The sequence below is a fragment of the Ipomoea triloba genome, chromosome 9, assembly GCF_003576645.1.
Source record: "Ipomoea triloba cultivar NCNSP0323 chromosome 9, ASM357664v1".
Lineage (NCBI taxonomy): Eukaryota > Viridiplantae > Streptophyta > Magnoliopsida > Solanales > Convolvulaceae > Ipomoea > Ipomoea triloba.
Genome location: NC_044924.1, coordinates 25,955,900 through 25,982,535, shown reverse-complemented (window position 1 = coordinate 25,982,535; position 26,636 = coordinate 25,955,900). Strand labels below are relative to the sequence as shown.

The window sequence follows — 26,636 nt, the reverse complement described above, 5'->3', positions numbered from 1 at the left end:
TTGTGTTCACAATTTTAGAACTCTATATTCACAATTACATAACTATATATTCACAATTACATAACTCTATATTCACAATTTCATAACTCTATATTTACAATTTTATAACTCTATATTTACAATTTTATAACTCTATATTCACAATTTTATAACTCTATATATTCAACAGTATAACACAATTTTTGAATCTATATAACAAAATTGTGAATATAGAGTTCAAAAATTGTGAATATTGAGTAATGTAATTTTGTATTTTGAGATCTAAAATTGTGAATATAGAATTCTAAAATTGTGAATATGGACCCGGGTCCACCTTGCAACTTGGACCCGGGTCCATAGCATAATTTGCCAATATTAGCAGGCTCCCCTCTTAGATAGATTTTGAATAGAAAATTTTAAGATCATAAATTAGTTTATTTAAAGTCTAAAACAAAATAATTGATTTTAATAGCATTTAAGCTAAAAATATTTATAATTCAAAATTAAATTTTACTTCTGTAAGTATTTGTATTAAAATAATATCGTTTATTTGTAATAGAGTTAATTCCAGCAATGTTTCCCCCGACTATTGTGATTTTCTAAAATTGGTCCTCATCTTTTAATTTGGACGAAAAAGATACTTTACTTTCAGATTTATTCTAGCATTGGTCCTTCCGTTAACCTTCAGTTTGTTAGGCGTTAGTGTAAGGGCTAAAAGAGTCATTTCAAGGCTTCAATATAGTCATTTGTAAGGGCGAATAACTTTTCAAGCCTTCAGAATTTTCAGCCTCTCTCTCTCTCCGCCCATGCCTTCGGCGACTTTTCATCCACGCTGGTCGTCATGTATGGCGCCTCTACAACCACCTATGGTATTGTAGCCAGGAAATCCACCCAGAATGTTCAATGCTAGACAAACAGTCGGAGCACGCCGGTGACCGTATATCCCGAAGTATCTTTCAGCGTTATCATCGGCGAGACTAACGTCTTCTGCGGTGTTCGCTCNCCCGCCAGGCCTTTGGATCTTTCAAATTCAATATGTTTGAAACCATTTTTAATTACTTACGAAAACTAAATTTTACAAATGCGCTTTATGTAAAATTGAATTCCTGGAAGTACATCATATATCCCTAATTTGATTTTTTTTTAAATGTAAAATACATCAAATACGTAATAATTACAATATGTCAAGTGGATGCCCGAAATGCATTTGACAAGTGTGCCTGGTGCCCCTTCGATGCGATTCTTGCTAGCTTTCAATTAGGATGCAAAAGCAATCTTCGGTTGGGAACTGGAGGAGCTAATTCCCAAATAGCTCTGATGTCCTTGTTATTGGGATTAAGAATCTGAGAATAAAAATTCAAGAAGTATCTCATATAATATTTATTTTTTATTTTTGATGTAATTGCAGAAGTAAACTGAATAAATGGTAGAGTTTGTCTTTAGAAATCAAAAGGATGAGTAGTTTAACAGGTGTTCTGATACTCAAGCAGCTAATACCCAAAACGATTTTTGAGCTTCGGTGACGAAAGTCACGAAACTCCTTTTAAGGGGGTAGAGTGTAATACCCCGTATTTCCCTACAATTATTTTAAATATAAATATTTAAAATAATGGGTTATTTTCTTACTAAGTAATTATTAAAATGTTTTTAAGCATTATAATCTCATAATGGGCTTAGGAATAATATGTTTTACTTCAATTGACTCAAGTATTTGGGAAACAACTTCTTCCAATTTTTGCCTAAATTTCAAAATGTTCCCATTTTTGTCTTGGCCATATGAAATATTCCCATTTCTGTAAAAACCCCTTTTATTTATTCCCTCAAATTTTTAGTATGGAGACGTCAAATTGTATAGAATTCATGTTTAAGCAGTTATTTCTCATATATTGGTCCTGTAAATGTAAAAACTCAATACCCGAAGATCAAAATAGTCCCTCTCTCTCTCTCTCTCTCTCTCTGTGAATGAGTGACAGGTTTTATTTCTTATTGACTTGGCTTTGTTGCAGTATGAGGACCCACAGAGGCAGGAGGCTGCTCGAAAGACAGTACCTACTGATAAGCTTGAGGAGAAAGCATTGATTTCATTGGCCAGGGTTAGATCTTAATCTGGATTTTTATGTATAATCTGTATACATAGTGCCTAAATTTTGAGGAATTTGGAAGATGTATGATGTTAGTTGCATGAAGTTGGATACTGACATGCTCTTAACATGGAGTTAGGGAAGCTTTAGTCCAGCTGTGCAATTTTCGCATTTACAGTTTTGTTCATTTATGGAGTACCATTGTCAGAAGTAACAGGAATTGAACACCTAAACATCTTCTTTCCAAATAAAGATGCCAACATAAGAATTATAGAATATCAAAAATGAACTTGAAGGGTTGAAGGTAATGGGTTTACCGTTTACCAGAGAAATGTCAAGAACTGTCCAAACCCCAAGGCCATCATTAGAAATGACATGGTGGTGCAAACTTAAAACTGAACCATCATTTGAACTTAAAAGATGAAAATGCAAGCATCACAAAACCCAGAAGTTGTAGAAATATGAAATGAAAGCATATAGAGGATAAACCAATGTCTATGGAGAAGTAGATTTCATCTTTCCAATGAATATAGGCCATGTGTAACCATTGCAAACCTTGTGATGCACTAATAGAATATAAGAAAAATATGCAGGTTATATGAATTTATTACTGCTATGATAACTGGTGTCAACTCTTGTGCTGTCTCCTGTCCTCATTATCTAGTGCTTTAGGAACCAGGGCTCCTAGCTAGTAATGTAGTAGATACAAAAGCACCACAAGAAGGCATGGACCATTTGTTTTTATATTCTGGTATAGCTGCAAAATTTGAGTTTATTTATTCATTTTAACTTAGGAGTTTTGAAAGATGAGATAGGATATTCATTCAACTGGAAAATAGTCCACATTCATCTGTAACAGTGATGTGTCTGCCTTCCAGCTTCTGCAACCCAAGGATGATGTAGGACAACGAAGCCAAACATTTGGTGATAGTCTTGCACTCTTGTGACGTGGAAAGGAAGCAGAGACACTCTTTAGTTTAATACTATTTTCTCTTAGTAACTAGGGCTTGTAGATAGTCAGCACCACAAGAAGGCATGTACATCTTTTCTTATATTGTAGTTTTTCTTGTATTTGGGCCTTAGTTTTAGATTCCACGTTGAGCATTACTACTTTGCTGGGATGCAACAGTGTTACATAAGCATTATTTTGTTGGTATGCAATAGTGTTACCTAAGCACTTCTTCATTAATGGAGAACTGATCATATCACCACAAAAATGCTGATGTTTATTGTTTATTTTACAGAATAGGCATTAGTGCCTGCTTGAAAATCTTTTTCCAGGAAATTCACAACTCCATCTCCTGTGTCATAGGATCAATCTGCAAGTGTCCAAATTTTTTATTGACAGCTAAACTCCAACATTCTATGAGTTCACATAAACTAATTGATATATTTCATAAACCATGTTTTTTTTTTTTTTTTTTGACTGCTTCTTGAAGGAGAGTATTTGTCTATATGATGGTGTATATTGAATCTGAAAGTGCAGTCCATTAGTTGCAATGTGATGATTCCGGTTGTAGAGAGTCTGATCTGCTTGTTATCTGCAAACTAACTATTTTGAGCTCTTATAATGCCCTTATGGTATCTATTTAGGAGGGAAACTTTGAGCCAACAAAAAATGAACAAGACCATGCTTTCTTGCTGCAGCTTTTATTCTGGTTTAAGCAATCATTCAGGTGTGTTTCTTTTCTGCTTTGTTGCTTTGAGATGTAATAATTTGTTTGATCAGTCAAATGAAACTGAATATCTATGCCCCTACCAAATTTAGCTTTCTTCTTAAAAGTCTGTTTGGCTGGACTTTGAGTAAGAGATTTTGCATGTTGGGTTGTGTATCATAGTATAAATACGTTCTTTATGTAGTTTTGAAATTGAGACCCAGTCTCATCATGCTTCAACTTTGCAATTGTTTATCCTTGCATACCATTTACAATTGCTGTAAGAAATAAGTGAGTTTCACCAATATTTTCCATTCTCCAATTTTCTAGAAAATTGTAAAATTCTCTGGTTAGCAAACAGGCCTTTAGGGGCTATGTTACTAAAGTCTAGTGAAATAAATCATAAGAATTGTGCTCATTTATATTAATCAATTTCAGGTGGGTAAATGCGCCTCCCTGTGATAGTTGCGGTAATGAAACTAGAAATGAGGGCATGGGCACTGCAAATCCTTCAGAACTGCAATATGGTGCTTCAAGGGTTGAACTTTATCGGTATGTTTAATAAAGATACTGTAATCCAGCTGATTTCTAGTTGGCTGCATTTAGTTAATGGTTTCCATTAAATTTCATTCTTTACTAATAACAATATTATGTGATGTCATAAAGATTGCATATATGCAATCGCGTTTCTGCCTTTTGGTAGAAAACCTCACAAACAGTTTTCATAGTTGTTGGACATCAGATTAAGCTCTTTCATGATTCATGAATACTTTTCTCCATTTTTAATTTCCTTGCTATAGAACCATTGTTCTCCTACATGCCTTGCCCCCAGCTGAAAGAGGGGAAAAACTCAAGTTCAATATGCTGCTTTTCTTATACAGTCCCTTTTGTTGTTGTAATTTTAAATCTCCATTGATGCCTATTGTGCCCAAATGTTACTTGTTTTCCTTGATAAAATGAAATATTATTATATTACTTTTCTCCAATTTTAATTTTCTTGCTGTAGAACCCTTGTGTCTCCCGTATGCCTTGCCCCCCAGCTGAAAGAGGGAAAAAAACTCAAGTTGAATATGCTGCTTTTCTTATACAGTTACTTCTTTTTATTTTATTTATTTTTTTAAATCTAAACAGATGCCATTCATGCTCAAATGTTACCCGTTTTCCTCGATACAATGACACATTGAAGGTATTGCACTTTTGTTTGTGAAGAGGATTTCATTTTACGATTATTTTGACTGTCTTTAATTCTCCATATGCAGCTCCTGGAAACAAGGAAGGGGCGCTGTGGGGAGTGGGCCAATTGCTTCACACTCTATTGTCGAGCTTTTGGTTATGAATCACGCTTGGTAATATTTTTGCCCCTTTTTTCCAGAGTAAATCTACTAAATAAAATGTCCATTTCTATGTAAGTGTTGAGAGAGTTTACTACTAATACAAGCAGTGAAGATAGAAACAAATTATAAATGTATTATACAGAATTAGGAAACTATCCCAGCAAAATATTCATAGCTCATAGGATCCGTAAAAATTAGGGATTCCACCACAAAATCTCCTAAACACAGTATTTTACAGTAGGCTGCCCCAAAAATAATGTCACTCTGCTTTTCTTACTAAAGTAATATAAAGTTCAGAGAAATTAGTTATTCTAAATGGGTATTGTACATCAAAAAAGTTGGTGACCCAAATTTGTTTCCGTGTCCTGCTACAATTCCTTCCTAAAATTGACTCCTAATGTTTACTCTGTATTGTTGCATTACTATGTGGACTATCTTTTTGTATTTGATCACTATGTGGACATTTATTATGACAATACTTATCCACTTAACTTGTTGTGGGATTAACTAATCCACTGGTAGTATTATAGGTGTATAATACTTGACATGGCAATTGCCATCTCAGGGTGTGCATATTAAATGGTAATTTTAGGAGAGGAAAACAACATTTTTCTTATCTAGCAGTAAGTCACTTCTTATTAATTAATATAGGTGTAGAATACTTGGCATGGCAATTGCCATCTCAGGGAGTAAATATTACGGAGTAAATGGTAATTGTAGGAGGGGAAAACAACAATTTTCTTATCTTGCAATAAGTCAATGCTAAATGAGTTCATCATCGTTATGCAAAGCAGGAAAAAGAAAAAAAAGAATGAATCAATCAGGTTCATGTAAAGGCCAATAGGAGAAACTAAACATAGTAAGTAGTCAAAATGGGAAAGATGACTAGGTTAACTTTCACTTATTTTCATGTGTATTTCTGTGTGACTGTTTTTTTGTTGGCTAGATGTTTTCTTCCTTAAGTTTGCATTGTGCATTCTGTCAAGGTAACACTCGGCTTCAAGATGGCATATATCAACTAATCAACTTGTGGTGATATTTATCAATGGTCAAGTTGTAGTTGGAAATTTGTATGCTCAAGTAAACCTTTTGATACTGATTCAAATTTAATTGAATTTTAAATGCTCCCCCCCTCTTTTAAGCTTAAAAAATTGCAAGACTATCACATTCTCTTTTGTTTGGGATTCCCGGGACTTCTATTGTCTGCTCACTCTGAAATGGATGTCTATAACCTGTACAATACATATTTTGTCATTTTGAAGGGGAATCTTTGAGTTCTTGTTTTATCTTCTCATGTAGTTTTGTTCTTTTCCAGGTTTTGGACTTTACAGATCATGTATGGACAGAGTGCTTCTCACTTTCCCTGGGAAGGTAAAACTTTCCTTACTGAGATGTGGTTATCATCCATGCATTTGTGACCTGGAAACTTACAACTTACTGTTAAACTTTGCAGATGGATGCATCTTGATCCTTGTGAAGGAATTTATGACAATCCATTACTATATGAGAAGGGGTAAATTCTCTTTATATCTGCTCCTTTTCTGTCAATATTGTTCTAGTATCTAGGTTCCATTTTTATCTCTTTAAGAAAGTTAAAACCATTTCAGCAGTATGCAAGAATCTATAAAGAATTCAAATATTTTAAATAGCTGATTGGAAATCATAAGGTTTGTTGAAATTGGTACTATGATTCTGTGAAGCCAAAGATGGACAGAAGAGACTTTTTGGCATTGCCCTGCTTGCTATATTTGAATTGATACCTTTTCACATCATAATTTGTTTCTTACATGACTGTTAGATTTAACTTTGGCCCAACTTGTGGTCACAAATACATCTTTATCTGTCATTAGTGTCAGATTAGATGATCTTCCGCTATGATGAATGAATTGTTAGCAAAAGTATTGTCTCTGTGTGAATCTAATAGTGATGTTGAACATAGTAGGTTACTATATTACTAGCCCTAGTCCTAATCCTAGTAGCAATGGGCTTAGCTCAACATGTATATAAATATAGGTCCTCTGAGCATACTTTAATACATAGAAAAATAAAATAAACCTTTTTCTACTTTCACATGATATCAGAGCTCTAAACCCTAGTCTTCCATCATAAAATTTTGGTGGAACCCTAGATGCAATCATCAAACTAACACCACTGCCTTGCTTGGGACCTCTTTGTGATGGGTTGAAAAGCCCATTGCAGGAGCCACCAGGATGCGCCTTCATGCGTTGCCGTAGTCCCTGGATATTACTAACAGCTTTCAGCTTTGAATTCATTTTTTCAGTGAATTGTTGATATCACCACCCATACTGGAGAATTCTACACTCTCCGATAACCCTATCTAGAAAATTTGGTTGTCAGCTGTTGTCGTCATTGCCTCTGACCATAACCTCTTCTTTTTTCTTTTTTCTTTTTCCTTTGCTTGTTGCTATGGCATCTGCCACTCCGACTTTCACTTCCTTGCTATCACCATAGAGAAGCTAATCAGGAGTGATAATTATCCATCTTGGGCTGTTTCCATGAATTGATGGTTCAAAGGTCAAGGTATGTTCATTCATTTGAGAGCAAGTGAATTTACTAAAAACAAAAATGAGTGGGAGAAGATCGATGCAGTTGTGTACATCAAATTCTGTCAAGTCCTACTATTCCTACCATGATATAAGCTTTTGCTAGACTTCTTTGGATCTCCTTGGCACCTGTCGATTAGCGCCAAGGTGGTCGAGGTGGTTCCTCTGTTCTCCTTCATGTCTTCACATGCTACAAATAAGGGTTTGTTGGGGAGTAACACTGGTAGACCATCACAATGTGGCAACCAATCTCAATGTCAATGTTGTTTAAACCATTGGTTCTGAATCACAGAGCATCGACATAGTCATGTCCTCATATTCCTCGGTTGAACACGAGGAATGACTTCATTTAAAGGCCTCTAGGCCAACAATAACTGCGATTCATATTGATAGTGCTTCAATGGCCTGTCTGTACAACTAGTTCCTTTGTGTGATGGGTTGTAGACTCAGACACATCAAACTACATTTCTTTTTTTGGGTGGAAACCGTGTGACTAATTCCTTTGCTGAATTATGGGCACCTCAAACTGCATTTCTAGTAATTCATATCTCTTGTCTAATATCTGCAAATCTCAATCTTTACCCATGGTCACTTTGGCAAATAGCCTTAAAACGCTTGATGTTGGGTTTGGTCATGCTTTAGCTCTACTTTACCTTTAGAATTAGTCTTATATGTTCTTGATAACTGATTTAATCTTGTGTCAATATGTAAAATAACTCATCCACATAACTAGATATTTCCTTTGTAGATAGTTTGCTAAGCCAATTCTTAGAAACCCCATGTGAAAATCATTGGGATATTGTTGTTTGAATTTTGAGGTACATCAAAAAGGCTAAGGCAGGGTCCTTTTAGAGGTCACTCATATTGTTGAATACTGTAATGCTATTGGGCAGACTCTCCATTTGAGAGGCAGTCTACCTTTGGGTATTATGTTTTTATTGGTGGCAATCCAGTATCTTGGAAGAAGAAGCAAGATGTTCTTGCCAGGTACAGAATTGAAACTGAATACCATGCTATAGCCCTAGCGGCCTAGCCACATATGAACTGCTATGGTTGAAGTGCTTAAAGAATTACAATATGGTGATGTTCTGCAGATGACATTGATATGATATAATCAAGCAACTTTGCACATTGCCTTGATTCCTGTATATCCTAAGAGGACCAAGCATATAGAAGTTGATCATCATTTCATCAGGGAGAAGATCATGCTTAGATTCTTTACTATGAGTTTTATCAATTCTGCAAATCAATTGGTTGACATTCTAACCAAGTCTCTCAGAGGTCGTAGTATAGGGTTCATTTTTACCAAGTTTGGTGCATATGGACTTATATGCTCTAGCTTGAGGGAGAGTGTTGACTGTAATAGTGATGTTGAACATAGTAGCCCTAGTCCTAATCCTAGTCAGTAATTGGCATAGGCCCATAGCCCAACATATGTATATAAATATAGGTCCTCTGTACACACTTTTATTTCATATACTCAGATATTGTTGTCATTCCTCTCAGTCTATACTCAGATATTGATGTCATTCTAACCTTTTTGATTCTAGAAGGAAGTGTTGGATATTGTCCTGAATTAATATACATTCCATTCATAATCAAAAGGTATGTTGCATTCTGCCTTCTAACTTGTCTCTCCATTTCCTTGAAAGGTGGAACAAGAAATTGAACTATGTGTTTGGCATTGCTAAAGATGGAGTCCATGATGTCACTAAGCGCTACACAAGGAAATGGCCCGAGGTACATAATCTAATTTTAGCAAGCCTGATGTCTGCTCTCCTTGCACAAAACACATTAGAATTTCTGGGTACTAATTAGTTGGGAATATTTGCTTGTTAAAGGTTCTTGCTCGGAGGAACTTAATTACAGAGCCTGCACTCTCTGCTTTTCTCCGTAACATAACTAGAGAAGTAAGGAAAAATTTATCCTCTCAAATGCTTTCAGCTTTGGAAGAACGTGACAGGAATGAAACAGAAGCCATCGAGAGAGATTTATACTCTAAAGAAGATTCTACAATTTCCTTACCTGGAAGATTAAGTGGGGATAAGGAATGGCGCATATCGAGATCTGAAACTGGTCCTGATCAAAATTTATCCCTCAGCTCTTCATCTTGTCCAGTTCGTAGATGCATAGATGTACATGTGACTAAGATCTACAATGCCTTCTCTCCTATTATTTCTAAGCTAGTAGAGGATTCTGCCTCAAAAACAAAAGCTATTGACGTCCTTACGATTTTCAGAAGGATGTTGGTTGATCTCAAGAATTCCCCTTTTAGAAACAGGAGAACTTCTTTAAGCTCTGTTTCAGATAGTTCCCTATATTTTGCCAATAAGATGCTGCCTTCTTTTGGTCAATTACTTGAAGCTTTATCATTGAAGAGTGATTTGGGCATAAATGGTAGGATTGACATATGCTTAGCTGCCGATCCTGTGAGAACCGCCGTTGCACTGCCTGTCGTGTTCCATGCTTTGGATGATGTGATCTATAATGTTAGTCAATGTAATAAACTTGATAAAGATTCACTTGCTTGGCCACTTTTGAAGTTGAACAGATTATGTTCTGGTCTAGTGCAAGCTAGTGGGGAGGAGCTTCCTTTTGGAATTGTGAGTATTATTGACTTGTATAACAGTATAACGACTATAATCCTATGGGAGCCTGAGAAGCTCTTCTATCCTTGTATTGTAGTCTAAAGATCTTATGTTCTGAATTCTGTTTGAAATACATCAGGCAACATCTGCATTTGATGGAACACGGATGTCAAAGTGGGAAGAACCAAATGGGGCAAAAGGTATACTTTTCTGTTAACTTTTTTTTTTTTTTTTTAATTATTTTAATCAGACTATGGTAATATCTTCATCTAATCACATAATTTGGCAAAATCATTTTCACTTTGAATGATATTTGTTTTTCCTATCTTCTACTAAAATGGAAGAACTGAAGAGGAATAAAAACTAGGAAAGCTGGATTCTTTTTCCCTTTTGTTGTGTGATCATGAAGCAGGTCATAGAACTTTTTTACAAATGCGCATGACTCATATGCATATATAAGCATACTTATACATATATACACATGTATGTGTGTATGTATAAATGTATACTGTCTTAAGAGGAATAGAAAGAAACACAAGGAATGGCAGTTTGCCTGTTGACCTCTTTACTTTTTTTTTCTTTTTTTTTTTAATCTCAAAGGGCTCCTAACAGGCTAATATCTTTGGAAATGAACAATCATTCACTCTGCAGTTAATAGGAGGAACAAATTAACGCAATACAAATATATTATTTGGAAATTCCCCTTCATGTCATTTGTTCTCATCCTTCCCCAGAGGGATCCCCTACGGCCCATGGGCTTTATAAGTTACTGACTAATGGCTATCAAGCTACGGCAGTAACCTTAGGCTTCTGCTAGTAACCTACTAAGCCATTGGCACCTTGGTTACCTGGTTGTAAGTTTGGGTGAAACATCCCCTTCCTTCCAGTTTTTCTTCCAAAAAAATTTAAAAAAATCAACAATCTCAGAGATGAACAAGTGCATATCACCTAATGGTGAACAATGCATATCCTCTATGTTCTTAGTTCATGGTATGAATCCTCTTTCTTTTAGTTGCTCAGTTCATTGTCTCTCAACTGGCAATCTGTCTGTCTAATAGGTTGTTGGATCTTATATCAAGTTAATGGTGAAGAAATGCATGAGCTTGTGGCATATGAATTCATGTCAGCTAATGATGTTCCAGAAAGAGATCCAAAGGACTGGTAAGATGCCTTCAAATTTTAAATGTTAAGTGAAAAAATCTTTTATCATATCATCTGTTATTAAGCATCAAACAGAACTCTGAGTGAGAAGTTGAAGCCATATAAGCGAGCCCCAAGTAGATTCGGATTATGTATTAAGGCATAGTTGATTTAAGTTGGGTTATTGATTTATGTTATTTTCCATTAGGGTTATTGAAGGAAGCACAAATGGAGGGTCTAGCTGGCATGTTTTAGACAAACAAACTAACCAGATATTTGATAAGCGTTTCCAGCGGAAAACATATACTGTCAAATCACAAAGTTTCCTAGCAAATGCTTTCAGGTATACTCCCCTCCCCGAGCACCTATCCGATCAAAACCAGAACTTAAAACTTACAATAATCAATGGTAAATATTGGCAGGATAAGATTTCTTGCAGTTCGAGATGGGAAGGAAAATCCGCGGTTTCAAATTGGCAGTATTGATCTGTATGGAAGATGCAGTTAATATTTCAGGCTGGAATCATGTAAACATAGGCATTATCCTGCTTTCAAGAAACTCCAAGCTTAAATAACTCTGGCTTCCCAATTGGCTTATTTTTGTGATTGCGATTAAAAATTAACATGTATTTTATTGGTTCACATTGTAATATTGACTATGTATGGTTCTCGGTATAATGATTGGTAATTTGAGATTATCTTTTGTTTAGTTTAATTTTTCATTTTAAAAATATTTTTGAATAAATATTTAATATAATAAACTTGTTTCTAGGCTGTATTTTTCAACACATTATTTCTTAACATTTTTTTCCTCCCTTAGCACTATAAGTAAAACTAAATAAGACTTGTTAGTTTAGTTGTTGAGTATTTTAATTTTTTTTTTTTTTTTAAAAAAACTTATTGGTTTTTCTTGTTTTCCTTGAAAAAGTGTAAGAGAGAAATAGAAGTTATTTTTTAGAGGAGAATTATAAAATTTATGTGAGATTCAAGAGTTTACTTGAAAGAGATGGGTTAGAGATTTTGGTTGGCTCGCACTAATGCACTATATATCTCTAGTTATGTCAAGTACCTGTCAATTATACCACATTTGATTAGATCTTGATCATAGAAAATTCCATCAATTTAGGGTTTGTTTGATTTATGAGTTTACAAATTAGGAATGAGAATCAAAATCATTGTTAGTGTTTGGTTGATAACTTTTTAAAATTTAATTATGAATTTTGATTACCCTTTCAATTAAAAATTTCATTTCCTAATTAAAAGGGGTATCATTCCATCTTATTGGTAATCTAATTTTTAAGTTTGGATTAATACTTTTAGATTTTTGTTTTGATTTTTTTATTCATATTGATGCTTTGGATGTCATTAATTCATTATATTAAGATCAATTGCCTTGATTTTTTGTCTTCGTATTTTTAAAACATTTATTGGTATTATATGATCATATACACCCAAATATCAATATCGATAATCATTCCAATTCCATCATACTACCAAACATGCAAAATATTTTTACCAAAACTCATTACCATTACCAAGTATTTGATTGTGATTCTGTTTCTAATTCCTATGTGCGAACCAAACACACCTTTAGGGTGCGTTTGGTTCGTACATGGGAATCGGAATCGGAATGGGTATCAAAAACTTGGTAATGGTAATGGGTTTTGATGAAAGTATTTAGCATGTTTGGTAGTTGGGTGGAATGGGAATGGTTATTAATTGTTGGGGAAGAAAGGAGGAAGAGGGATGAAACCCTTATTTAATAAGGGTATGAGTTTTCTCATTAATGGGGTATTCCAAACCCATAGTAGCATTCACAAAACCTATCAACCAAACACAAGCAATCACTTTCATACTCATTCCTTATACCTAAACCCACCAACCAAACACACCCTTAATTCTTCATAGATGTTGGCAAATTTTGTCTCATGATGATGCATCACCATGCAACAATTTTAGTTTGCCTTAAGAGTTTTTTTTTTTTTAACTCTTTGTTTTTTTTATTTGTAAACCGTAATATTGAGAAGTGGTTTAGTCAAATTAATCCCTACAATCTGATCCTCATTTGTGCAAATTTGAAAGGGGTTAAAAAGTAAAATTTCCTTTTATAAAATGTGTTTTTACTTTTTATCATAATACTTTATAACATTAGAGTTTATAGATAAATAAAAATTTAGGGTAACGAAAATGGTTGAAGTACTAAATCTCACAAATTGATATGTTTAGGAATCAATTCTACATAATGCATACACCAAATTGATTAAATTTTAATATTTCAAGTTCAAATTGTTGATTTGGTAATTACAAGGTCTCACATTTGACTCTGCGTGAGCTGTTTTTTGACCATTTTGGTTTGGCACCGGCCAGTTATGACAACCTAATCTAGTTTATCTCTAAGCGAACTTCACCCAAAGTGCACCTTCAAATTGTGACAGTAAGTTTTCTTGTAAATCTAAATGGTTAAATTTTAATCACACTTAACTCAATTACTAAAATTGTAAGTTTGTAACTTCTCCTGTAGAAACTAACTAGTGTGGACAAAAGATGGGATCATATGATTTATGCTTGGACTAATTATTCTTTTCTACTAAATACGGAGTAGTAAATTTACAACAATTGAATCAAACATAACAATCTGAAAATTTTATCCAAACACCATTAGGTAAATTTTCACCAACACCATTATACAAGGAAAATGTCATTTTCCAACATTTACAAAGCACATCTTTAAACAAGCATAATTATAATTTTTTTTTAAATTTTTAATTACAACACAGTTTCATAAGATAGTGTATTATATATTATGACTCTTCCTTGTAAATTGCATATTCTAATCTCTTTTCTCTTGCATGCCCTCCATTCCATATACATTGTCATGTTTGACTGATCACACAAATTTAAGAGTTCGTTTTAACACTCATTATTCTTTATAATGTAATATATATTCTATATTTTCTCAAATCTTTTTCAGTCCAAAGAATCAATGTCTCCAGTTCCCCACCACCAAGTTTGATCCTGTAGCCAACTAACTACCAATTTTGAATGATAACAGAAGTGTGGTCACACTACATAGTAATTGGCAATAATGAATAAACCAACTAATGCATTTTCATTTCTTGCCCATAATAGCACACTTTGTTACCTAAGCAAATATGCAATCAAGAATCACTTGGTATTATCATAACACAAAATGCAAACATCACCCTTTTAATTATTTCAAATTGTTGCCAAATTTGCCTATAAATTGTTGCCTTTTTTTTTAAATACCCCACTCTAAACTACTAGTATCTGCTCACCTTAATGTCAACCCTAATTGGGATGGAAATCAAACCTGAAACTTCCTTATGGAAGATAAAAGTGATGACATCAGACACCTTGTTAGTCACTAGATTTCACATTACAAAGTCCATATGTCAAAACACCAATTGGCTGTCTAATCCAATTCATAATTTTTGGTAGCCACTGATGGATTGATAAGCTTAGTCTGGATTCTGGAGGCATTATTATAAAATAATCTTCACGAAAAGTTAAAGCTGGCTGAATGGTAGGGTTGTGGGTTGTGGGTTGTGGGAGCAACCCAGCTAGCTTTCCTCTCCTGCAATACACAACTAACAACATACAAGAATGAATCTCAGAGAGGTGAAAATAAGTGTACAAATTTCTTCCAGATTTTAACTGCCCAAAGTTGTGAATTCTTTTGTAATGGTATCTGGTGCTGACTGTTTCTTAGGGCATATAATTTGGTAGAACTTGATGCATATAGTACATGATAATAATGGTAATGAAAATGCTTGCTTCAAAATGAGAAATCGAAGTATGGATTTTCTTGTAGACCCGTGCTTTCTCGAGGTCAATGATCCTCAATCTTCTTCAAACCCTTCATATCTGTTGTCTCCACCCTACACAAGACACCGTCACAAAATTAACATCCATTAACAAAGCCATATAACATACACAGTACGCTAAGAGAAGAATTAAGTAAAACAGCAAGGATTAATTTTTCCAGAAGTGGATTTCGTGGAAACTGAATTGGCTTCTCCAAAAAAAAAAAAAAAAAAAAAAATGAACATTACAATTTTGTAGAGAGCAAGGGGGTGACGATGATAATTATCCTGTTTATAAAAACTCCAAAGCCATTTAATTTCTTCGATAATAAAGCACTGCAGTGCTTTTGGTATCCAATTCTTACTATTCTTTTAGAAATCCAATCTAATTAAGTATTTATTATATGCATTTCAAAGGTGTGTCCATGATGAACCGAGCCAATCTGAATATTGCCTAGCCTCAGTTCAGCTGGGCTTGATGATTGACAGAAAGAAGCAAAGGGGCAACTGCACCAATATGGCAATACTGGACAAAGAAACAAAGGCTATTACAGGAACACAGAACAAACAAAAGTCGAACTGATACACAGTAGGGAAATGGAAATGTTATCCAGCAGATGATCACAATGTGAAGTATATTAGTGCACTTGTTTTAGAGGACTAGACAAGCTTATCCAAAGCTACAGGAAGAGCTGCTACTGGCCCACCATCTCCCTTCAGGTTAATCTAGTCAACAAGCAGATATATTCACAAATTGCGCATGCTCCACCTTGTTACAGAAATATCCCTTTACAAATGATAAGGTACAACAATAGGCTAAAAAGCACCCTTTTATTTCACTTCACTTTTGCTCTTCTAGAACACAAACAGTAGCATCCATTTCCAATAGCTGCTAAGGCACAACTGCCAAGCACCAAATCAAGCAGAGGAAAAACTACCCTCATGATCTTGAAAACAATAACTTGAACAAGGAAAAAACATATTTTACCTTGTTTGGTTGATGAGAAAATTTATTCGGAAAATAAATTCCTTAGTCTCTATAGGTATTTTATTTTTCACTCTTTGGGAGAAAAGATACAACATGAATTCCTATATTTTCCTCACATATCTTTTTATTATGTAGGGACATTTGAGTCTTTATACTAATTATTCCTAACAACTTATTTTCCACCAACCAAACAATGGAATCAATATTCTAGGTAATTTCTTTTTCATGAAACTTAAATTCAATTTATTCTCAATTCTTTTTCACGAACCAAATAGGTTGTTGCAAGTGTTGCTTTATTTTCCTTGATTTCCTGAGCTAATTTTGTGTGCCATATCATCACTCCCCTCCAGAACATCAAATGTGTGTAGGCTTGAAAGGTTGTGGTAGCTTTACCGTGATAGTACTACCAGATGAATAATGCATATTGGAGAGTGGTGTCGTGGTGCCTGATTGCCCAACAATTGCATTTATTGGGCGTAATCACAGACTACATTGATTGTTTCATCTAAGCCACCTCTCAACATCAATTTGACGGGTCCCATCAAGACCCACCGTATCAAGTTCCACTTGTTGATCATATCAAACTCTAACAGTTTCACACTAGCGTCATATGTAAATCATCAATATACTCCTCAATGTGCCTGCCATTTTGTTTCAATTTAGCCAATTCACTAGAAGATTGAGGCTTCTCAGTGGGCCAAAAAGAAGGGTACACCACCACTTTAAAAGTATGCCAAGAGAAACATTGGCCATCCCAAACTCATTTTGTGTAAAATGGCTGTTTAGGTCCACTAAGGCTTTTGTGACAACTTTCTCATGCTCAGGCACAATGTTGGCAAAGTATAGCTCACAGTGATGGAATTAGAGAAACGTATCCTCTTTGCCTGAAAAGTTTGAAAAGGCACAATGTGTAGGGTCTTGTTTATGTGGATGCAAGTTAAGGGGAGTGGCTGGTGGAGTAGATGGTAAAATGATGGTAGATATCTCCGGAGGAGGCGGCTGGCTGCTTTGTTTGGCTAACAATGATTATACCAATTTTCCAAGGTTGTCATCTATGGTGGATAGAGTTTGGGCTGAGTCTACTATTGCCTCCATTTTTTGCAAGGATTTTTTGCGCAGATTGCATAGAAGTTTAGAGCCTGGACTTCTGCTTGCAAGGTTTTGATATCACCCATGTCAATGCTCAGCAAGTCAGCAACAAAACCAAAATGTTATGTTCACAGGCAAAAGCTCACGTCAATAGGCAATGAAGATCGTCCGAAGCAGAGGGTGGTTTGCCTATTTTGTGAGCTTGAAAAGGGAATAACAAGGAAAAATAATTTGGAATTCTTGGGAGTTTTCCTTCTTAATTTTGACTGTGTTTTATTAGAAAAGAAATCCCCATTTATCTAGAGAGGTTTACACGCAATCAACAATCATAAAGATGGAAAGGAATAATAATCAAAATTACCAAACAACTGTAAAGGTAATAGAATAAAATTCAATCTATCAAACAATCAGAATAATTGAGAAAATCAATCTTGCTTTATTTTCCTTGATTTTCTGAGCTGATTTCTTGTCATATCAATGACTTATACAAAAAAATATGTATCATATAAATTTGATAGAAGACATGTTAGAAGCATGTCTAATTGGAATCCAAATTGTAGGCAACAAACCAAAATAATTCGAAAAGAGTTCACATTTCAAAGAAAGTAGAGCTCACTAGCTCTGGCATCTATAGACTATAGCATCATACTCTACAAAAATGTCATACTTCACAGTTCACATTATAAAGCACAGAATAGGCTTCTTATCAGTATAGGATCAAAAATGAGAGCATGAATTGAGAAACTTACGTTGTTCCATACAGAAGAATCTTTTGAACTTTTGTAATATCAGTACCAGATTGATTGTCCTCAATAAAAATTGTCACACTGGTTCAACATTATTAGCAAGATTAAAACACATTAGAATTAGATACATAACTATACTAAAACATTAAAAGAGAGGTAAAGAATGGAGGATGGTGATTGTATACCTGCGAACATTTTGAAACTTAACATACTTCAATGTGACAGGTTTTCCCTACAAATGTCAGACAACCAATAAAAATGAACTAAATTAATAACAACAATAATATGGAGTAATAATAATAATAATAATAATAATAATATTATTATTATTATTATTATTATTATTATTATTGTGAATATGTAGGAGAATAATATATGTTTTTATATTTCTCTGTGTCTAGAACTGTACAGACTACCACTACAAAATAGAGGAAACCCTAATGGGCTTATCTATAAACGGGCTTAGGGTTTAACACTCCCCCTCAAGCGGGAGAGTATAGATCATATGCTCCAAGCTTGTTACAAATATGCCCAACTCTAGGAGCTCTAAGAGACTTTGTTAGGATATCAGCCAACTGATCTGCAGAGTTGACAAAGCTAGTCTTGATACTCCCAGACACAATTTTCCCCCTGATAAAGTGGCAGTCAACCTCAATATGTTTGGTCCTCTCCCTGATAAAGTGGCAGTCAACCTCAATATGTTTGGTCCTCTCATGAAAAACTGGATTTGCAACCTCAATATGTTTGGTCCTCTCATGAAAAACTGGATTTGAGGCAATATGAAGAGCTGCTTGGTTGTCACATACTGGATTTGAGGCAATATGAAGAGCTGCTTGGTTGTCACATATTAATGTCATTTCAATATGAAGAGCTGCTTGGTTGTCACATATTAATGTCATTTGAGCGACCTGACCACACTGTAAGTCACATATTAATGTCATTTGAGCGACCTGACCACACTGTAACTCTTGAAGTAAATGCTTCAGCCATATCAACTCACACGTGACAAGAGCCATAGCATGGTATTCAGCTTCAGCACTGGATCTGGCAACAACATCTTGTTTCTTACTCTTCCAAGATATAAGATTACCACCAATAAGTACACAGTAACCTGAGGTAGATCGTCTGTCAAAAGGACAACCAGCCCAGTCTGCATCAGAATATCCCACAACTTGAGCATGTCCTCTATCTTCATACAGCAAACCTTGCCTTGGGGCTCTTTTGATGTACCTCAGAACCCGAACAGCAGCATCCCAATGAGTATCACACGGACTTTCAAGAAACTGACTTAATACACTCACAGCAAAGGAAATATCTGGTCGAGTGATTGTGAGATAATTCAATTTCCCGATTAGTCTCCTGTATCTCTCTCGATCAGGCAATGGCTCCCCCTGTCCTGGTAGAAGTTTGACATTTGGATCCATTGGATTATCCACAGGTCTACAATCCAACAAACCAGTTTCTTCTAGAATATCCAAGGCATACTTCCTTTGAGAGATAACTATACCACTGTGAGACTGAGCTACTTCAATACCAAGGAAATATTTCAGCTTGCCCAAGTCCTTAGTCTGGAATCGACTGAAGAGATATTCTTTCAGCTTGGATATGCCTTCTTGATCACTTCCTGTAATAACAATGTCATCTACACAACAAGATATATGCATTTCCCACTAGAGTGACTATAAAACACAGAATGATCAACTTCACTCCGAACCATACCAAACTCACACACCACTGAGCTAAATCTCCCAAACCAAGCTAGTGGAGACTGCTTTAAACCATACAAAGAGCGGCGAAGCTTACAAATCATGCCAGAAGACTCCCCCTGAGCAACAAACCCAGGTGGTTGCTCCATATAAACTTCCTCTTTAAGGTCGCCATGGAGGAAAGCATTCTTGATATCCAACTGGTGTAGGTCCCAATGGTTAATAGCAGCCAGAGACAACAACAAGCGGACTGATGCAATTTTAGCTACAGGAGAAAAAGTATCAGTATAATCCAAACCAAAAATCTGGGTGTAGCCTTTAGCCACCAGCCTTGCTTTAAGGCGATCAATCTTACCATCAGGACCCACCTTCACAGTATAAATCCATCTACACCCAACAACAGTCTTACCCACAGGGCGAGGGACCAACTCCCATGTGCCACTAGACTGGAGAGCCTCCATTTCTGTCAACATGGCTTGGCACCAACCTGGATCCGAGAGAGCCTCACTAGTAGTCTTGGGTATAGGCACAGAAGACAGATGAGAAAGGAAGGCATAGTATGGGGAAGACACACGATGATAGCTTAAGAAAGTATATATAGAATGAGGATTACGAGTAGAACGTGTACCTCTACGAAGATCAGTGGATGCCTCAGTGGGATCAGTGACAGACTCCAGTGGAAGTGGTAGAACCGTAGTAGGAGAATCAGATGGCCCGGGTGAGTCAACAGGAGTCTCAGCAGGTGTAGTGCGAGGACGGCGATGATAAACCTGAAGGGGGGGTTTAGGAGCAGCTGGAGGATCAAGTGGAGGATCAGTACTTCGGGCAGTTGGAGGATCAGCTGGAGGAATGTAAGGAATATGAAGAACTTCTCGACCGGTGTCTTTTGGAGAAAGCTGAAAGAAAGGGGATGACTCAATAAAGGTGACATCGGCAGACACAAAGTGCCGTTTGAGGGACGAAGAATAACATCTATAACCCTTTTGTAGCCTGGAATAGCCCAAAAACACACACTTAACAGCTTTAGGATCATCTTTGACCGCCCTGGTGTCATGTCATGGACAAAACAAACACACCCAAAAACCCGAGGAGGAAGAGGAAAAAGATCAACAGAAGGATATACAATGGAATATGGGGTAAGGTTGTTTAAAACAGAGGATGGCATGCGATTGATCAAATAACATGCAGTAAGGATAGCATCAGCCCAAAAATGAGAGGGAACATGATAGTGCAATATCATAGTACGAGCAATTTCTACCAGATGCCTATTTTTCCTCTCAGCAACTCCGTTCTGCTGAGGTGTGTAAACACAGGACTTTTGGTGTAACATACCCCGAGACTGCATAAAGGTTTGGAAAGGAGCAGATAGATACTCTTTGGCATTGTCACTACGTAAGACACGGATGGGAGTACCAAATTGGGTTTGTATTTCATTGCAGAAATTCCGAAAGATATTAAACAACTCAGAACGATTTCTCATTAGAAAAACCCAAGTACATCGTGAATAATCATCAATAAAGGTTACAAAATAATGGAAACCTAAGGTAGAATTGACTCGATAAGGACCCCAAACATCTGTATGCACTAAATCAAAGAGGGACACAGCCCGATTATTGACTCTTCTTGGAAAAGACTTACGGGATTGCTTTCCAAGATGACACGACTCGCAATCTAAAGACTCAACAGAGATACCTGGAACCATCCGTTGAAGTTTGGATAGGCTCGGATGACCAAGACGACTATGGATAAGCAAAGGTGAATCTGTGGATGCACTGGCAGCAACACCCCCTCGCATGTAATAGAGACCCTGCGACTCAAGCCCTGTGCCAATCACCTTCCCCGTACTGCGATCCTGCACAACAACTGAATCAGCAGAAAAGGTTATAGAGCAGTTAAGAGTACGGGTGATTTTACTCACCGAAATAAGGTTGAACGGACTATTGGGCACATATAACACAGACTCTAAAGGGAGAGAGGGAATAGGTGAAGCCTGGCCAATACCCACAGCTTGAGTTTGATGACCATTTGCTAAAGTAATCATGGGTAAATCTTTAGAGTGAGAAACATTAGACATAAGCGAGACATTACCAGAAATATGATCTAAGGCACCTGAATCCAGTATCCAAGTATTAGGAGTACTGGAATGAGAGAGACAAACAAGTGGGGAGGTACCATGATTGGAGGAAGGTGTGGTAGTAACCTTTCAGGAGGCTTTAAATCGGAGGTAATCTTCATAGTCATTTGGGGCGAAACTACTGTGAGCCTGAGCCTCTAAACCAGTGGTCTGCACCATATTGACAGAACAAATATGCAAAATAATATGCAAAACAGATCTGAAACAGTGCAAATAATACACTGATCTGAAACAGGACCAAACTCCAAACAACCTTCAAACACACTGGAAGTGTGACAATATATATATTAAGTCCCAAACTTCAAATAACCTCCAAACACACTCAAACACACTCCAAACAACACTGTTTTGAGGCTCGTCGGAAAATCACGGCGGCGGCCGCCAGTCGCCGGCGACGGTGACCGGTGACGGCAGTCGGAGAAACAACTGGTACTGGCTGGTTCGTCTCTTCAAGGCGATTCCAATGGTGGTGACGGCGACTCGATCGGACACCGGAGGAAGGAGTTATGGCAAAAAAACCTCCTAGGTTTCCGACGACGGTGGTAGTGCGTGGCGGCGCGTGCGGCGGCGGATGACGGCCGGGTTTGGAGCAGATTACTCGCGACGGTGTTCCTGAGGGTCCTGTGGTGTTAGATTGGAGAAAACACCACGAGGCAAGGATGGAACGCGAAACGGCGGTGATCTGCTTGTTTTCCAGCGAGGCGCGGCGGCGACGGCGACTGCTATGGCGGCGGCGGGGATAGGTTCCTAGGGTTTAGGCTCTGATACCATGTGAATATGTAGGAGAATAATATATGTTTTTATATTTCTCTGTGTCTAGAACTGTACAGACTACCACTACTTATACAAAATAGAGGAAACCCTAATGGGCTTATCTATAAACGGGCTTAGGGTTTAACAATTATTATTAATATTAATATTAATATTAATATTAATATTAATAATAATAATAATAATAATAATAATCATACTAGTAGTAGTAGTATTAGTAATAGCAGTAGCAGCTACTGCTATTAAGGAAAATCTTAGACCAAAAATCCATCAGGTTATAATGTTATATTCATTTGCTTTCATAATTAAGAACTAAGAACAATTTTTGAAAACTGAACATACCTTAAGATTGTCAACAGATAATTCAGCCATGTCACTTGGAGGAAAATCATTGACGTTACTGCAGATAGGTCAACCAAATTAAGTAACTATATTACAGATGGAAGGACAAGAGACTTTCCCATCCAAAAATCTATCATGGTAGCAATAGCATCAAGAATTGGGAATTTCACCTGAACCCCATGTGTTCCCTATTAGCAAAAAGCTTCACAGTTTTAGGACCTGGATTTAGACCAAAGTTAGGATGTCGTTAAACAAACATTAGAAGGAAAGAAAGATTGAGAAGAAGCAACCACTTCTCAATACCCATTTTTGCTGAGTGTCTTTTGGGACATAGACAGCGGGGTGGTAGTTGTTAGTCCACAGCCTTTAACAAAGAATTGTAAATGGAACATGCCTAACATTACTCATTAATACCTTCCTCCTCAGGACCTTTGACAACAATGGAATGAAGTTTAATAACTTGGTTAAATGGGATGTAAATCAGAAGCTGCTCATCAGCATCACTCTCCAGATTCAAACCCTCATCTTCTCTGTATCCCTAAAGCATAATACACAAATCTAATAAGAAACCACAATACTTAGACAAATCAAATTATTGAAGTTAACCAAACAATACAACAAACAACACTATAGCAGTCGGTTGTTAGAATGCTAGAATGCATTAAATTCATGAATTATATTGATCCAGTAGGGATCCTTAGTCAGGCTTGTTGGAATGGAAAGCTAGATCATAGTAAATTCAAGAATTTTATTTTTCCAATGGGGATACCATTACTAAGGTTTAAGGCTTGTTAATCTAGCTCTACTCTTGAGGAGTGAGGGCTTTTCTTTACTAACCCTATGTGATAAATAACCCAAGAGAATCAAGCATGAATTTTCAACAGACAATGATTAGACTTTCCTTTCTAGTGTGTCATATTAAGAATGTTGTTTAGGTTTTGCAACTTTGGTTATCCAAAACCAATCATAGCTACAGAAGTGTTTGCCTATGGTACCTAGCAAGCTTGAAAGGCCAAATAAGCATGAAATCTGATGTGCACTACAAGCAAGCAATCTATACCCATTTTTACTTGTAAACATGTCTTTTCCATGCACCTTTTGCAAGGAATATGCAGTGGCCTTGTTTGCTATCTGTATCCTTTAGTGAAATGGTATATTTCCTATGGCCATTCTCGTCAAAGAAAACATTATAGCAAACCACTTGAATGTTCTTAGCAAAAATTTATTTTATCAGCAATCTCTCTTTTTCCATTGAAATTATCATCTTAGGGAAATAAAAAGTTTGCAGACTTCCACATACTTGCTGTATTAAATAATTCCCAAGAATCTTACTCCAAATGCTCCACAACCACCAGTACCGGTCTAAACTTGATTCAACACTATGAACTGTGAAGAATGAAAAATAATAATCTAAAGACCTTTCTTCTTCTGATATTGCAGGTGAAGTATATGAAATTCCCATTTGCCTCTGGCAATTAAATTCATTATGACAAGTAAATAAACTCAGAGCAAAGAATACTTCTTATTTCCCTTGGAGAAATTAGGGTAGAAACTAGAAAAATATCAAGCCATAGAGAACACTAATCAGTATTTCCATAATCTTTCTCAGGCCTAAACAAATTCCTCAACTCCTCCAGAGTACAGTTAAGCAGTAATTAAAGTAAACAAAGCAAAACAAAGTTCATTTGAATGCACGGGCAAATTATAAAACATAGAAACCCCAATTTCAGCAAATAACTCTACCTGCTTTAGGGCGTTGGAAAGGGAATGGCTGCTGTTCTGATTAAGGCATTCAACTCCAGACCAGTCTATGAAGTCCAGCAAATCAACCTGTTTGTGTTCATCATCATTCATTTCCACCCAATCACAGCATCAGCTACCCAACAATCCACATATAGACACACGCAATGATACTTTCTGTGCGCAAATCATTAAAATACTCGAGAAAAAATCTGAATAAGGAAAACAGAAATCCGTACTTGGCCTTTGGGAATTGCAGATGCAGATTCAGCTGACATTGTTGATGGGCGAATTTCGCAAGCCGCAGAGAGAGAGAGAAAGAGAAGAGGAACGAGAGAGAAATAGCAATTGATGAAAATAGCTGGGTTAGGAAGAAAGGCATAAGGCAAAGGGGAAATTATACTTTAGGCCTTCTAAGAATTGAGAAATTAACTATTCGCCTCGTCAAATTAAGAAATTTGTAAAGAGACATTTATAATTGTGAAAACAACACTTTTGACTCCGGAATTGTTTCATTTTTGAAACTTTAATCCTTGTTAATTAATTTAAATAAATTTAGCCTCTTAATTGTCTCTTGTGTTATTTCAAAAAAAAAAAATTTGTCTCTTGTGTTACACCTTCAGACTCTGGTGTACTATCATACCATTATCAAATTTTGCTAATATACTCTTTTTATGAGGTTATTTTTGTAATAATAAGAATCAATATCTATTGTTAAAGTTTTAGTTTTTCATTTTAAGAGTGAATATTGATTATAAATGGTAAAAATAACTTCATATGTTAATAGAGTTTGATAATTATATAACACTATAGCCTAAGTGTAATATTATGAACAATTAAAGAATTAGATTTATTTAGATTAATTTACTGGACCAAGTTTTCAAAAGTGAAATAATTCAAGTGTTAAAAATATTTTTAAATTTCTTTATAATTCTAAGAATTTTTATGGCATCATCATATATTAATAATTCAAAGTGATTGTATTTTTTGGGGCATGCTAAATAAGTTTTTTTTTTTTCTTTTTTGGTTATTACTTAGGTGTAATGCAAGTTTGCAAAGTACAAAAAAAACTATAGTTTGGCAACTTTTGTCTCATTGCTATCATTCTTCGATCAACCAGACTTGTAAGCACAAAGAATTACAAAATCATTGTACCTATCATTATATTCTTCTATCAACAACGTAACTAAACTATTACTCTCTTAGAGTTGCTGGAATGTAGTGAAAGTAATAAGGGAAATGTAAATTTGATTATACGTAAGTAAGATCTACTTTTAAAAGTGAGATATTCTTGCACGATAAGGATAGCAGCCTTAATTCTTCATCTGTCTATACATTCATGCTTTCAAAGTCTAACAATAAGGTTGCTTCTTTCTGCTGATATGATTCATAGAATTGAAGTAGCTGCTATTTCAGAACATACTTCAGCCCTTGATGACTAACAGCAGACCAAGTGTTTTCAAAAAAAAAATAATAATAAGACAGCAGACCGAGTAAAATAAACAAGACAGAAATAGAATATTTAAGAACGAAACCAAATGGCCGTAGACTCTGCTTTTTTCTGCTAGAAGGGCAGTCTTTGTCTTCACAGTTAAAAGTACATTATGATGAAGTTGCACTTGAAACTTCAAGAATTGGGTTCAAATGAGACATAAAAGAACTACCCTAGTCTTTCTCTTTCCTCACTCAAGGAAAGATGACAATATATCAAAAACAAAAGGTGAGAATTTGCAGCTAAATAACCAGGTTTATAAGACACAACAGATCAGATAAAACAAGTTCCGAGGCATTATATTCATGGTCAATAAGCAGTCAATTTTCTGCATTTCTTAGTAAAACATATTGACAAAGACTTGGTATATACCATACTAAGCTGCAGATAAGTTTAAAACATAGCAAAAAAAGACATAGTATAAAAGAAATTGCAGAGAGTTAAAGCCAGAGAACAATAAAAAC

The 26,636-nt window shown here is 35.8% G+C and overlaps 2 protein-coding genes across 2 annotated transcripts; one reads left to right on the top strand and one right to left on the bottom strand.

The window, feature by feature from the left end:
* The first annotated feature begins 824 nt into the window (after positions 1–824).
* Positions 825–12,055, top strand: LOC116029826 (peptide-N(4)-(N-acetyl-beta-glucosaminyl)asparagine amidase). Its single transcript, XM_031271867.1, has 14 exons — positions 825–848; positions 1,953–2,072; positions 3,654–3,736; positions 4,154–4,267; positions 4,847–4,901; positions 4,975–5,061; positions 6,365–6,420; positions 6,503–6,562; positions 9,266–9,353; positions 9,455–10,216; positions 10,341–10,401; positions 11,260–11,362; positions 11,550–11,684; positions 11,764–12,055. The coding sequence occupies exons 1-14, from the start codon at positions 825–827 to the stop codon at positions 11,846–11,848; spliced, it is 1,833 nt and encodes a 610-aa protein (XP_031127727.1). The 3' UTR covers positions 11,849–12,055.
* Positions 12,056–14,810: 2,755 nt separating this feature from the next.
* On the bottom strand, positions 14,811–25,067 carry LOC116030334 (PITH domain-containing protein At3g04780). The gene is made up of 8 exons (XM_031272561.1): positions 24,920–25,067; positions 24,684–24,770; positions 23,355–23,478; positions 23,111–23,159; positions 22,941–22,998; positions 18,173–18,219; positions 17,991–18,068; positions 14,811–15,239 (listed from the first exon to the last, which is right to left on the bottom strand). Exons 1-8 carry the CDS (start codon positions 24,956–24,958, stop codon positions 15,191–15,193), a joined length of 531 nt encoding a protein of 176 aa, XP_031128421.1. The 5' UTR covers positions 24,959–25,067; the 3' UTR covers positions 14,811–15,190.
* Positions 25,068–26,636: the final 1,569 nt, after the last annotated feature.

What these genes read in the sequence shown, in the direction of transcription:
- LOC116029826 (XM_031271867.1), top strand. Translation starts at nt 825, where the DNA reads ATGGCGCCTCTACAACCACCTATG. An exon ending in ACACAAGGAAATGGCCCGAG is followed by an intron (nt 9,354 to 9,454) that starts GTACATAATCTA and finishes TGCTTGTTAAAG; the next exon opens with GTTCTTGCTCGGAGGAACTT. An exon ending in GAAAGAGATCCAAAGGACTG is followed by an intron (nt 11,363 to 11,549) that starts GTAAGATGCCTT and finishes ATTTTCCATTAG; the next exon opens with GGTTATTGAAGGAAGCACAA.
- LOC116030334 (XM_031272561.1), bottom strand. Translation starts at nt 24,958, where the DNA reads ATGTCAGCTGAATCTGCATCTGCAATTCCCAAAGGCCAA. An exon ending in TTTCCAACGCCCTAAAGCAG is followed by an intron (nt 23,479 to 24,683) that starts GTAGAGTTATTT and finishes ATTATGCTTTAG; the next exon opens with GGATACAGAGAAGATGAGGG. An exon ending in AGGGAACACATGGGGTTCAG is followed by an intron (nt 22,999 to 23,110) that starts GTGAAATTCCCA and finishes ACCTATCTGCAG; the next exon opens with TAACGTCAATGATTTTCCTC.